Source organism: Centrocercus urophasianus, unplaced genomic scaffold (genome assembly GCF_019232065.1).
Source record: "Centrocercus urophasianus isolate 14NV4802_14NV808 unplaced genomic scaffold, USGS_Curo_1.0 seq_16, whole genome shotgun sequence".
Classification (NCBI taxonomy): Eukaryota; Metazoa; Chordata; class Aves; order Galliformes; family Phasianidae; genus Centrocercus; species Centrocercus urophasianus.
Genome location: NW_024884711.1, coordinates 32,179,308 through 32,193,284, shown reverse-complemented (window position 1 = coordinate 32,193,284; position 13,977 = coordinate 32,179,308). Strand labels below are relative to the sequence as shown.

The 13,977-nt window shown below is 39.9% G+C and overlaps 1 protein-coding gene across 2 annotated transcripts in view; it reads right to left on the bottom strand.

The window, feature by feature from the left end:
- ACBD5 (acyl-CoA binding domain containing 5) overlaps positions 1 to 13,977 on the bottom strand; it is a 27,503-nt gene extending 13,526 nt beyond the window's left edge. The window contains exons 1-4 of one of the 2 annotated variants that reach the window (XM_042817481.1): positions 13,871 to 13,977; positions 12,775 to 12,895; positions 11,298 to 11,370; positions 7,861 to 7,972 (exon numbers count right to left, since the gene is read on the bottom strand). In XM_042817481.1, the coding sequence (XP_042673415.1) occupies positions 7,861 to 7,972; positions 11,298 to 11,370; positions 12,775 to 12,895; positions 13,871 to 13,946 (382 nt within the window). In that variant the 5' untranslated portion in view covers positions 13,947 to 13,977. The remainder of the gene's footprint in view (positions 1 to 7,860; positions 7,973 to 11,297; positions 11,371 to 12,774; positions 12,896 to 13,870) is intronic. The other variant, XM_042817482.1, reaches the window with a different exon arrangement.

Below are 13,977 nucleotides of genomic sequence, written 5' to 3'. Positions count from 1 at the left end.
AAAAAAAAAAAAAAAAAAAAAAAAAAAAAAAAAAAAAGACTTCATAGGAGATTCCCACCATATTCCCTGTTTATTTCTCATAAGCATCTTTCGCTTACTGTAAATCTCAAATCTAGAGATGTTTATCAGGGAACAAACAGTGCAAGAAGGATAACGTAACACTGACATCCTCTGCAGCACGAGCAGTAGGCACAGTGACAGCTTGCTGGCAATGCAGAAGCAGGCATCACCCTCTCCATTGAAATAAAAACAGGGTGGGAAGCAAACATGCAAGCGCCTTACCCAGCCGTGGGAGTGAACAGGAAAAACAAGAGTTGGAGACACATCCAGCTATAAAGGCAGGTGATTAAAAAACTGAAAACCTCCTCACCCTGCCCGACATATTGCAAAAAGTCCCAACCATACCATCAACGTATTTCCTAAGATTTACTTCTGTTTGGTTTTGAAGAGGAACGTTATTGAACATGAAAATGTTTTCTTAGTACTCTATTTCAGCATGGAGATTATTAATCTGGGGAAACTTCTGTGTGCTACACTGCACCTATTCAAATGGAATCACAGAATGGTTTGAGTTGGAAAGGACTATTAAAGGCCATCCGGCCCAACTCCCCTGCAATGAACAGGGACACCTACACTGGATCAGGTGCTCAGAGCCCCATCCAGCCTGACCGCGGGTGTCTTCAGGGACAGGCCATCCACCACCTCTCTGGGCAACCCATGCCAGTGCCTCACCACCCTATTGTAAAAAAGCTTTTTCCTTGTATGTACTCTAAACTCCTAAAGATTTAAACTGAAGGAAAGTATCAGGAGTAACAGCAGTATGCCATGAAACACCTGAAAAACAAAATCTCTCAGGATCATATTTCTTTCACAAGGTTACTCTTAGCAACAGTGCTCCTGAAGACCACAGAGGCACAGCTTTGATGCAGACTCCAAAGGACACAGCACATTGTACAAAGCCATGGCCTCACTGAAATACCATGCTTGATTCTGCACTTCTTGTCAGAATCCCTACTGTGTTACTCTCACCAAGTCCATCCCAAATTGCTTCTACTTCTGTGAGGTATGCGCACCAAAGCCTAATCAGAGCCAACTGGTAGCAATTTCCACAGCCTTGTGGGTAGGTCACTAATTGCTCCTTGAGGAATGTAGCTTTTAATACGAATAACTCCATCAGCTTGAAAGTAGCAAAATCTTAGCTACTAAAAAATGATTTCTATGACTTTTGCTTATAGCAACTTACATAGGGACTTTGTACTATATTCATATCAATTAATGCTCTGTCCAAATTTGGGTGTCAAGTCCCCAGACACCAGTATATATAAATCATGTTGATCGTTCCTTTGATAATCAGGTAACCAGAATTCTTTTCTTGCCATCGTAACCCAATGTTCCATGCTTGTAGCTGATCCACGTAGGCTTCCTGTTTCAATTCCAAGTTTATACAACTATGCTCTGCCACTTCTCCTTCATCTAGTTTCACAAATTTCCTCCTTCCTTTTGAAACTGATGCGTTCCCATACTGTATTGCTGCAAGGAGAGATCATTTACCACAGGGGAAGGAGTACGCTTCAGGGCTTAGCTATGCTTTGGAAATCCCTCTGACATTTATCCTTTCATAACAGCCTTCCAACCAAAAGTCTCTTTGAGCAGTCTATGAAACAGCACCGACAGCTGATTTTCCATCAGAACTGAGCTTATAAGTAGTATTTTAACAAGTGGTTCAAAGCATAGATATGCATCCTTTCCAACCTGGAGCTGTGCTGCCTGACATAGCCTATGCTCACCCTTTATCCCTACATGAGGCTAACAACATTCAAGCCGGTGTTTACTTAAACAACACATCTTAAAATGAGTAATAGACCTCCACTAGCCTAGATTGGTTTCACTAAGAAGCTCTCAAATGAGCAGCTCAGAGGAGAGACTGCTGAAGTCAATGGCTTCTGAAGCTTCATTTATTTTCTGAGGGGAAAAAAAAAGGACAAAGGGTACACGCAAGCATTGAGAAGTCTTGTCTTCAACTAGAAGACTTAGTTTGCCTTGTTTCCTTTCACTCTTTGGACAAAGCTGCTCTACAACACACTAATGAACTGTCCTCACAAATAAGATGGTAAGAGGGCATGCCAAAAATAAAGACAAAAATACAAAATCCCTTAACTACCATTCTTTTAATCACTCTATTTGATCATCAGATTTTGCTCTATACAGTTTTCATTTTTTTTAAATTTAGTCTTCCTGAACTTCACTATGGCAGGAACAAAGGCCTCTCCTTTTTCTTTAATTTACTCCAGATGACCACAACCCTTTTTTGTCCACATTCCTCTCTCTTCTTACGTGTTACTCAAGCTGTTACAGAAAAATATATGCCATTTTATTTTCATAAACAATAGTCATGTCTTTATTTGCCATTTACAAATACCAAAACAATCTGCGGATAAATAAATATTAAGAGCAGCTTCTTATACATACTATTAACTTGCAAGAATGCACTGAGGATTACTGACTTAATCATCCTGGAACTTTACGTTTTTCTTCCATTCAGTATCAATGGAGTTCTTCTCCATTCATACCACTGGTACTTACTCCCCAGAATTTTCAGGGCACTTTCCACATAAAAATAAGGCTACTGAGTTTTATTTGAATGACGTATGCATGGTTTTCTTCTTTCTCTGCTTGAGACTTGAGCCAGTAGAGACAACCTGCTTGTATTTTTGGACAGAGAGCAGCTCAGTAAGGACAGCAGCCGATCAGCAGGCAATCCCAACAATGGCAGGCAGTTCCATGCAATAAGGCACCAGGCACCCAAAATACAGGGCCACTAGCACATGCAGATCAGTTACAGGGTGCATGTGCAGAGAGAACAATAACGTAGGCTTTGCCAACATACTGTCAACATCTTAGAAAGTGATCAGGAATAAGAATGAATGTGAAAAATAGCTGCTTCTTAGATTTCATATGAGCTCTTAATAACAGCAATTCCAAGACCCAGGATGTCCCCATCTCTGGTACTGCATTCCCCTGGGAGAATGAGCAGGATTTGCTATGTTCTCTTCTGTGTGGAAGAGATACAGTCAATATTTGGAAATTTTTTGTTGTGTAAGAAGTAGAAAGGGGTTTTATGTACTAGTGTGATGATACATGTAAGTACACATGAATATAATAACACACATTTGTCCCAGAAAGTGCATCAAAACTCCATAAAGAAAACCAAGTTAGGCCTGAAAGCAACAGAAGAATCTATTTCTGGGTCACCTATAGTCCAGTCAGCAGGAAAGTAATTTCAATCAAAAACTGTCTTGCCTTGTACAAGAAAAAAAAAATTACACAGGAAATAACATCAAGATTGTGTGCCCCGCAACCTGCTCTTAGCAACTGAACAGCAACAGCCTTTCTCACCCATATTAAACATAGCCTCATGGATAATTGATGGCTCTTCCATGCATATTTGAGACTATGATTAAAGTAATTATTTTTCTTATAATAAAGTTGTACATAAAATACTAACCCACACTCATTAGACACAAAAGCTATTATTGTTGATTCAGTTCCAGCATGAAACACAGTACAGTCGGGTTTGCCTTGTACAAGATGGTTTTGGAAGTAAACTGCTAAACTGCTGAGACAGAGGCTAGTGTGGATTTTATTTTTGCATCTATGAATATGATCTGTAGCCTTCATAGAATCTCAGAACAGCTGAGGTTGTCAGGGAGCTCTGGTTCCACCTGTTCCACCCCCTGCTCAAGAAGAGCCATCCGGAGCAGGGTGCCCAGGGCCACGTCCAGGATTTTTAGGATCTCCAGAGAGGTAACTCCACAACCTCTAAGGGATATCTGCGCCAGCACTTCGTCATCCACACAACGGATAAGCGATTCGTAATATCTAGACAGAACCTTGATTACAGCTGTTGCTTATCACAGGGGACTAGAACTGGAAAAACAGTTTAAAAAGAACTTTAAAACCTCTCTCAACACCCAACAGCTTCTCCTGCCCTACACCCGCCCTGCTTTAATGCACCTCATCACTGTGGTACAGCCATCCATTCCAGATATCCCACTAAAGCACAGCAATTCTGAAGTACCGGGGGTCGCAGTTATTTTCCCCCTTCTTACAAAGCATTAGGGATTCATAGCCATTAAGTTCCTTAAAAATCCTAGTGAGGAAAGAGGAAGGAGGAGGAAGGAAATTAGTTTAGCAAGTATCTTTGAAGTCAAGCACAAATGAGAAACTGAGCTTATAAAGCAAACAGAGGGTGTTTCACAAGAAGCCCACACACAAGCAGGAAAAGCATGCCACCAAATGCTTCATTACAAAGCAAATGTATTAAAAATGAGATGAGCTCTTTGAGAAAATGCAACAATTTGAAAAAGAGAAACTAATCATACGCAATCCACAGAAGCACAGCTAGGAAGTATTTTATGTTTTAAGAGCAAGAAAAGTGTTTTTGAGAATTAATAATTAAGAGCAGACTCACTTCTTTTAAATGCAATATTCCCCCCTAAGCTTACCTGCATCCTGAACTAGAAGCACTGGAATGGATGCACTCACTTGTACCAACATCATGCATACCTCAGTGAATACTGTCTTCTAAGCTTAGCTCTCACATCCAAGCAACTGCTCAATAACTGTATCTGCCTGCAACTTCTGCCTCTCACACCAGGTGCTATTGAAGTGGTGCCCTGTATAGGCAAGAAAAAAAAAAAAAAAAGCTACACTGCAATCAGCACTGCCCAAAAGTAGCCTGTCAGTCAGAGTAAGAGACAGTGTGCTTCAACAGAGCTTATTACAGTTGTAATTACAGCAGTTACAACGCACCTGGGAGCAAAGGGCTCAGGAGAAAAACACTAAGCAGGATGACAGAAGTATTACAATGCTGAAACCTTCCTGTCTCCACAGTGCATAACTTGTCATTGCTGAAGGCAACATTTAGTCTTCACAAAGGTTTATAAGGAACACTTCTGCTCAGCATAACAGCAGAGGGTCAACTTTATTTAGTGAGATTCACTGATATAACTGTGTTTTAAATGCTGGCCTTCTTTAGAAGTGAGCTGGACATCAGATTTCTCATTCATTTGTTAGCAAATATGTGTTAAGGGTGCTCTTCTAAAGCAGCAGTGTCCCTGTCAGGTAGTGACCTGAAACCTCTACCACCAGCTACAGACAAAAGGATCCCTCTTTAGCACAGCAAAAATTGCCCACTTTCTTCTGTAGCCCTAGGACAGATAAGGGTCCAGTTTCTCCTTTGACATACTGTATTTTATGGACCTGAATTAGTCTTTTCCCCCACCTACCCCCTTTAAAATACTTTCTACCTGTCACAAAGACTATTATCTGAAGAGCCTCAGCTTCTCAGCCACAGTCTGAGCTTTCAGAACATTGCCCAGGTTATGTACTCTTGAAATATTCCTCAGACCTACATAGTCTACTGGACAAAACCATGCTCCCCTCCTAACTCCTCTTCTGATTTCCCAGAGGTATGGCACAGACCAAGCCTGGGGATTGTAACGTATAAATGAGGCAACTTTCTCTTAGCTGCCATTTTAATGTTGGCATGTGAAACCTCAGGGTTGCTCATTAAGGTGAGCCACAAGCTCTGTTGACTCAAAAGACATTATTTCAATGGTTTGCATTTAACATTAACAGAGAAACCACAAGGAGTAGAAATTTAATTTTAAAAGGCTACACTTCTGTTGAGAGGCCAATAACACATCAGATGCATATTGCCTGGTAGCAGATGTTGAAGCAAGATGACATTCTTTATTGATGACATACTTTTTAGGAAGCAGCATGCAATTCTTACATAGATGGATAGTCATTGTCACTCAGACAAAAGCCTGATGGAAAAGCAAAAGGCAAATCTTCATTCAAAATGGGCCAAAAGAGAACAGAGTACAATGAGTACAATACAAAAAAAAAAAAAACAAAAAAACAAAAAACTAAGAGAAGGGGCCCAGTTTCCAGGACATAAAAATTACCTGCGCCTTAAAAAACGACAACAAAAAACAACTTCCAAAATAGAAGCTATACAGAGCAAGGGCAGAGGAGACTGCAAGAACTAACACAAGTAAAAATAACAATGCATCCATTTTTAAGAGTACTGTCACCAGTGTCTCACCACTTCAAAGCAAACTTGGGCAGAGCAGCTTAACTCCTTAGAATGAATCTGGGAGAGTGAATGTAACCGTGTCTCCATACTCCTATGGAATATTTTAAGACCTGCACTATGAATAATACTGATTACTTGAAGCTTCACTTTCCATCATGGCAGCATTATGAGCACTGAAGAAAGCATTTCAAAAATCTTAAGTGTAAACGTAACATTCTATGATAAAACAATGGGATTCTACAAAAATTGTCGTAACTCAGTGTGGCAGAATTAGAAGTTGCAGATTTAAGTTGTATGTGCTTTATCACACATCATTAAATTTATCCCGTTGTGCTACTGTTGCAATAAAGTTGAAGTTGGCTAATCTGTGTCAATTTTACTTACACTGCCTTGTGCTTCATGCTGAATCTTCAAACTATACCTGTTTCAGTAATAAACTTAAAAGATAAGTATCCTAACTTTTTTCTGCCTGAGTCTTTTTTTTTTTTTTTTAAATAAGGCACTTGTGGCACTTTGCCATAGACACTAAGTGTAAGTAAATCCTTATTACACAGCTGACTGACCTGAATCTACTGATACTCTTAAAATCTTGCCTATCAATCTAGCCGTCAGGCAAGCTCATTAAACTCCTGACATGAACTATGTGCAATCGTAATCTTAAAAATTACTGTTTCAAAGCAGCCACTTGAAAACCTCAACCATTGCCCTTAGCCAAATGGAATGAATAACTATTTACCTCCCTCTGAGACTCCACGTCAAAACCAAATAAAAACTGTGTTTGCTTAAGAAGGGAAAAAGGCCCACATACAAGACACCAGTCATTGCTGCCTGTTAAGCACATCAAACTCATTTGTGCAACGGTTCTAGAGCTGTTACAAGTTTTCTCCTTTTGCATTTCAACAGTTTTCACTGAAATGAAGACAGTTCAAAAATCACTAAGGCTTATATCACAACCTTATGAGCACACTGCCTCTAACAAAAACCATTACCAAAACATTTTTACATGGCATTGCCAAATTAAAGCACCACATTGATTTTTATGCCACACTGCTAGGTTTGCCACTTGTTGGAAACATAAAGTGGTTAAAAAGATACTCCCCTTGTAAATCTGAATCTCAGAAAGTTAACCTGAGAGTTTCACAAATTCATCTTGTATTCTGAAGATGTTATGAAACCATGATTAACAAAGCTGTGGGTTTTGACTCAGGAAGATTTTTTTATTTTTTTTTTAAATAAAATTTAGATGAGATAACAAAGGTGCATTACTGTGTAGCAGCATGCATTTCCAACAGTCATTCCTTTTATGAATGAACAGCAAGAGCTACATTTGGCTTTAAATACGCTTCTTTCCTCAGGAAGAGTTTTCCTTCAGCAGCTCAGAAAGCACGTAGATAACAACTAAACACACAGCTTCCTGGGTCTAACTCTATTTTTATTTTTTTTTTTAACCTATTTTTTAATAGAAATAGAAGATTCAGCCTAACGAGGTGACAAACCCAGAAGTCACAAGTGTTAGCAAGAAATTACTACAGCACCAGAACAATGGAAGAGATGGACTTATCCATAATTTCTTATTCCTACCTTCCAAGTATTTAGATACTTTCTCCATTCGAACTGCCGTATAGTAGAGAGAATGAACAGAAAGATGCAACATTTAGCTTTAAAATCACTTACAGAAAACAAGCGCCTCACCCCCCTCCCTCCCAAAAGCTGGAGTTGTGATTATTAATAGCACAAAGGAAGTTATTTGTTCGAACCTGAGGTTAGGCCAGATCCTCTGTTCTTTTTATCTTCCACTATTTCATAGAACGGGCCTATTACTTGCAGTAATTCTTCAACTTTGTCCGTCATTGGCATACTCTCAAGTATCTGCACAAGTCCAAAATATGAAGTACCTCATGAAACAGCATTTCAATGATTCATCCATTTCAATAATTTTACGAACTGTCATCCACTGGCAAGTTAGTAACACTTCACTGCATTTCTCAATATATTATTGTGATTTATTTATTTTAAAAAATTTATTTAAAAAGCTCCACAACATCATAAACCAAACCTAACAAGAACCCTAATTAGCTTTATTAACTTTTTGTGGGCAAAGACAAAACAGTAGAGCTCACGTCCCACTAAGGGACAGCTATAGCAAAGTGTTAGCAGACTTTGGAACCCATTATTTCAATAATTTCAAAGTAAACCAACTCAAAGTTCATCAGGCTGCTGTTATCTGATGTGGAAAGGCAATCAGTAAAAATAAATCACAAAGAAAATAAAACTGAAAGAGTTATTTGCCAGAGGATTCTTCTGGTTGGTCAGACCCTGTCATCTTCAGTGGAACCTAAGGCACAGACAAAAGTACTCTCCCAGGTCCATCTGAACCTCTCTCCCCAACCACCTCCCCCCCCCTAAAAAAAAAAAAACCAAAACAAAAACCACACAACACAAAATGGACAGAATACAGCAAAGCAAACTGCCACCTATGGTACATTCCCTCCTTCAGAAGGGCAATGGAAAGGAACAGATTGGAGGAACAAGTTGCCAACGAGCATGCATCTCACATAAAAGCACCAAGCACATTGCTCAGAAGCAGAAGCAAATGCTACTCCTTCACAAAGCAGAAGCTCCAGGCAGGCTAGCAGGTAACATGTCTATTCCAAACCAGTCAAATATACCAGGAGACAAAGATCCTACCAAAATGCAATTTCACTGACGCTTCTGACCTATTTAGTGTACATAATTCATTCTATATTTGTAAGTGAGAAATACTCTGTGCTCAGCTATCGAGCTAGAGATGAACCAGAAACAGGAAAGGCTTGTTTTTTCTTAAAAATAAACAACAACAACAACAACAAAAAAAACAATTGATAGAAACAAGAAAACCTCTCTACAGCAACAAAAATGGTAGGTATTTACATTTGTCAACTGAACCATAAGCCAACAGCTTTTAGGCAAGAGAAAAAACAAAGAAAACAGGCAAGACATAAATGAATTCTAGATTGGTGATTTCTTTGGGTGCCAGTTCACATATCAATATTCTTGTTTTAAATTAAAAACACTGTAGTGGTATCTATGCTATACAATAATTTACTTGAAGTATAAGTACATTAATCTAAACAGTATTACTACATAGAAGTTTCAGAAATGTGACTTGGAACAGATATTTATCTTAAACAAAATGCACCTGAGCTCACACTCAGCAGGGACTAAGATGCTGGATGGCCACTCTGCACCTCAACATCTCACCCACACACCTTCCTCAACAACTGAAGTTTTCAGCACTGCCACTTCAGAATCATAGACTCACAAGGTTGGAAACTATATCTGCAAGATCATCCAGTCCAACCGTCCTCCCACTACCATTGCTCCACAAGCACTAAACCATATCTCACAGCTTCTCATCCAGACGCCTCTTGAACACCGCCAGGGACGGCGACTTCACCACCTCCCTGGGCAGCCATTCCAGTGCCTGACCACTCTCTGAGAGAAAAAGTTCTTCCTTATGTCTAACCTTTCTCTAGCACAACTTGTGGCCATTTCCTCGGGTCCTGTTTGTTGCCTGGGAGAAGAGGCCAAACCCCTTGTCGTCACAAGTTCCCTTCAGGAGGTTGTACAGTGCAGTGAGGTCTCCCCTGAGCCTCCTCTTCTCCACACTGAACAATCCCAGCTCCCTCAGCCGCTCCTCATAAGACTTGTGCTCCAGACCCCTCACCAGTTTCATTGCTCTTCTCTGGGCACATTCCAGGGTTCCAGGGAAAATAAACCACCAAAGCCACCGAACAAATAATAATGTTAATGTTGTGAATGGGTCACCTGACACGTGCAGCCTAGGGTTACATCCCATGGTGGTGGAATGGGGAGAAACATAGCAAGGGTACACCCTTAAGTTACATCAGTATCCAGAGGTCACCTCCCAACCTGACCATGGGTATCTATGCAGCAGCAGAGCACCTGCAGTAACACCACGGAGATGAGCGTGGTACTGATAGAACAATCCAGTGGACTTGAAACACACTTCTACTGATGTTTCAAGTAAAACAAATCAGCCTGGAAAAGCTAAAGCCAGCATTTCAAGTGACAGGGCTGAAGCAGCAGCAATGCAGAGTAAACAGATCCCTAGTTTCAAAACTGAATGAGGCAAGAAGTCATTTGCTCTCCAATCCTTACACGTGATCTCTACAGAGGCAGAATATTTGTGCTTCATTTGGGTCAAGTAAGCAGGCTTCCTCACAGGAGACTCACTCAGGCATTTGCTCGGTGCAAACACAACTTCACCCAATTTTCAGCATCCTGACAAATCAACTACTGCATTGAAAACAGCAAGTGCACTACTGATGTGTCACTGCATTTCAAAAAGGAGATTTGAAAGGAAGCACTAAATCTTGTGGTCTGCATTCAAAAGAAACTTAAAATTTAGTGGGGATTTTTGTTTTTAATTTACCTAAATAAGATAAATAACATATGGCCTCTTCTGTTTTCTGGAGGTGCAGTAGGGTTATGTTGTTTGTTTGTTTTAAATTTTTCATTTAGAAGCAGCAACAGCACTGCTAATGAGAACAAAATAATCAAAATCACAGATAGAAAAAATAGTTGTTGAATTCCAGCTCCATATCAAGTAAAGGTTTTTTGCTATACCAATTAACAATCGTGCCAAGTATTCCAGCAAACATTTAAGACTATTAAAATACTGTCCTAAGAGGAAAAACAAGTGTATCCAGAGTAAAACTTAGATTTCCCTTGCCTTAGTGTTAACCTCATTTTAAGTTACAGATACACCTTCATCCAGAGTGACTATAAAAAAAAAAAAAAGAAAAATATATATTTAAACTGGAAAGGCTACCTGAAGTAGATACAGTGTAAAGGGTTGCAGAGCAAAGGGTTACTCAGGAAAAGACAAGAGACCTTAATTCTGAACATCTACCTTAGCTCATACTTCAGTACTACTTTAGCTCTGTCACTTAAGCTTCATATCAACTAGAACTCTTGTTTTTCCCCCAAACCAACCCAAATACAGTAGCTTTGAAGGAAACTACAGAATTTTATTTGCCCCACAGGCCAAAAAGCATACTACTAAGGCATAACAGCTCATAAAAGGAAGAATTCATTTGGAGCTCTGACAGCATTCACTGAGAATCCCTTCACATTTCCTAGTTTAGCTCATGAAACATAAAAGATACCTTCCACTTGTTAAGAAATTTACCTTTTTCATTTCTTCAACATAAGCTATCATGGCTTCCTCTTTGGACATATCTCCCAGGGCACTCCAAGCATCCCTAGGAAAGAAAGTCACACATCTTCAGAGACTCAAAGGCCCACAGGATTTTTTTTTAGCCTTAAATAGGCCAGTTATACAATGCTCAAAGTTTCTCTCATACAAGTAAAATGTTAAAAAAAAAAAAAAAAAAAAAAACAACAATAATAATAATAATAATAATTTAAACTGCAAACTGCTATTGTATTCAAGTTTGTAATTTGCTAAGATAATTAAAGCAGTGGGACATACATACAGAAGAAACAAAATGAACAGCCTGGGGACTAGCTAATCAATGATGATCTTGTACCCAGTAACGTTGTTTACAAGTCCAGATATTATGAAAAACACATACTTCCCTTTCTTTTGACTGACTTAGGGTCCTTGACAACAGGAAAAAAAAAAAGCCTAATACTCAGCTGGCACCTACAAATATCTGCCAGAATAAGTCATAAGTTGGTCAATAATAAGTCAGAATAGGCTACAACAAAAGTGTGCCGTCCTTTGCACCTGAGTTTAGTAACAAAGGAAAGATGCACCTGTCCAAAAGGCAAATAATTTAATCACTGCCTCCAGCTACCACCGTAGTTAACTCCTGACCTAAAAAATACCCAACTTTCCAGTCCTGCAACACAGAAAACGTCAAACTTTTTAGCATTGCAAAAAGAATGCCAGAACACAGGCTGAAATAAAGCATTTCCTTACCCAGAACTGCACTCGATTTGACACTATCCTTACCTTTTGCCAGACTACTTGTCCCACTTACAGCAAAAAACCCCAAGGCTGGGGATCACATTTCAGCCACAAACAGCCAGATGAGTGGGAGCTTACTGTCCCAGTCATGCAAACACACCTTCTCCCCATTTCACAGATCCCAAGAAGACCCTGACCATAGAGACAGCTATAATAGTTGCTTTTCAGAAGAAAACTATTAAAATAACTTAATTAGGGGAGTGTTCATACAGGTTCTCAGACAGATCTTCACAGTTCTCAGAAGGCTTGTAGTCTAAAAAAATGCTATAAGCAGCAAGTCCTGTCACTGAGCACATGAACCAGGCACAAACTAAACCTACCCCAAGAGCTTGAAGCTGTAGCAAAAGCTTTTAGTGAGCATCTATGTACTTCATTCTCATATTATATAATATAAGAAGAAGAATTTCAGACACTGTTCTACATTACACAGTGTAGACTGTCTAGTTTTGTTCTACAGGGTGGATATACAGTTTGGAAACATTACAATGGTTTATAACTCCTCGAAAAATATCATCTGAAACATAAGAAGGAAAACAAAGTAACAGAGATTAAAAAAGAAAATGTAAAAAAAAAAAAAAAAAAAAAAAGAAAAAAAAAGAAAGAAATTATTCCTTCAAGAACTACTCCTCTTAACACCTCCACCCAAGTATAAAGAAAAGTCATGAAAAGTTACCATTTATATCTACCAATAGGATCCCAAAATCCAGGTCTTGGAATATTACAGGGTCCTTGTGTTGCCTGCTTATAAAAGCTATAGAACTTCAGCATCATTTCATTTGTTGGCTGGAAAGAACCTAGTGAAAGCATTTTAAAATACAATTAAAGTATAATCAAGTATGTTAGCAAGTATTTTGCAAGCTTAGTATTTCTGTCAGAAAACAGCCTGCAGTTTATTCCAGCTTCATTCACAGCAGTGCAGTTTAAGTCAATGAAAAACATCTTCACTTCATCTAACTCGAGTCAGCCACGCTGACAATATTTACTTTACAAACAGAGAGCAAGCTGAAGATTAAACAAGGGACTATAACCTTTACTGTTTCTAAGGTCAGAATCCACAATTAGCAAAGAGTAACAAGTAACAAAGAGCAAGGCTCCTTTCACTTAGTTTGAAGGGGCAGATTCCACTTTCAGTAACAAAGTATGTCACAGGTCATTTTCACATGGCAAACAGGAATCTACCAAGACTCCAGAAAATAGAACAACAGTAACTCCTCCTGCATTGCTTTTGTTTACTTGTTATTTGACAGGACTTCCAATCACAGCCTCATCGCTCTTCCTTGTTTTCTTCTCTTCCTTCACAGAACAAAGATTTGTAGGGGTAGGAAGCGCAAACACAACACTGCAATAACTGGCAGAGAAAATTCATACTTACTCCTTTAAATCAAATATTCTGGGGCTGGATTTTTGTCATTAAGGGATGCCAGCAACAACCTTTAGTCCCAGCTCTTGACAAACCCATCTTTACTTATCACAGCGACCAAAAGGATACATTTTGACGTTTTGCTCTGCTGTTCCGTTAAACCTTTCAGCAAAAGGATCCCATGTGACATCAGCTCCCAAGCTGCCAAACCAAGTCAGGACCTGAGGAAGGCCCTTCCCCAGCACAGAGCCGCGGGCCGGCGGGGAGCCGCAGACCTCTCCTCCAGGAGGAACTTCTTTCCCAAGTTCGGAAGGTGCTATTTCAGACAGGACGGGGCCCCGCTCCCCCCTCGGCCCCCCGCCGCACAGACCCCAGCCGGCCGCGCCCGCCGTCCTCAGGCTGCACTCACCATTTTTGGGCAGGCTCTGGATCACCTTCACGGCCGCCTCGAACCGGGTGGCGTGCACGGAGCCGGTCTCCGCCATCTCCGCCTCGCGTCCCGTCCCGTCCCTCGCC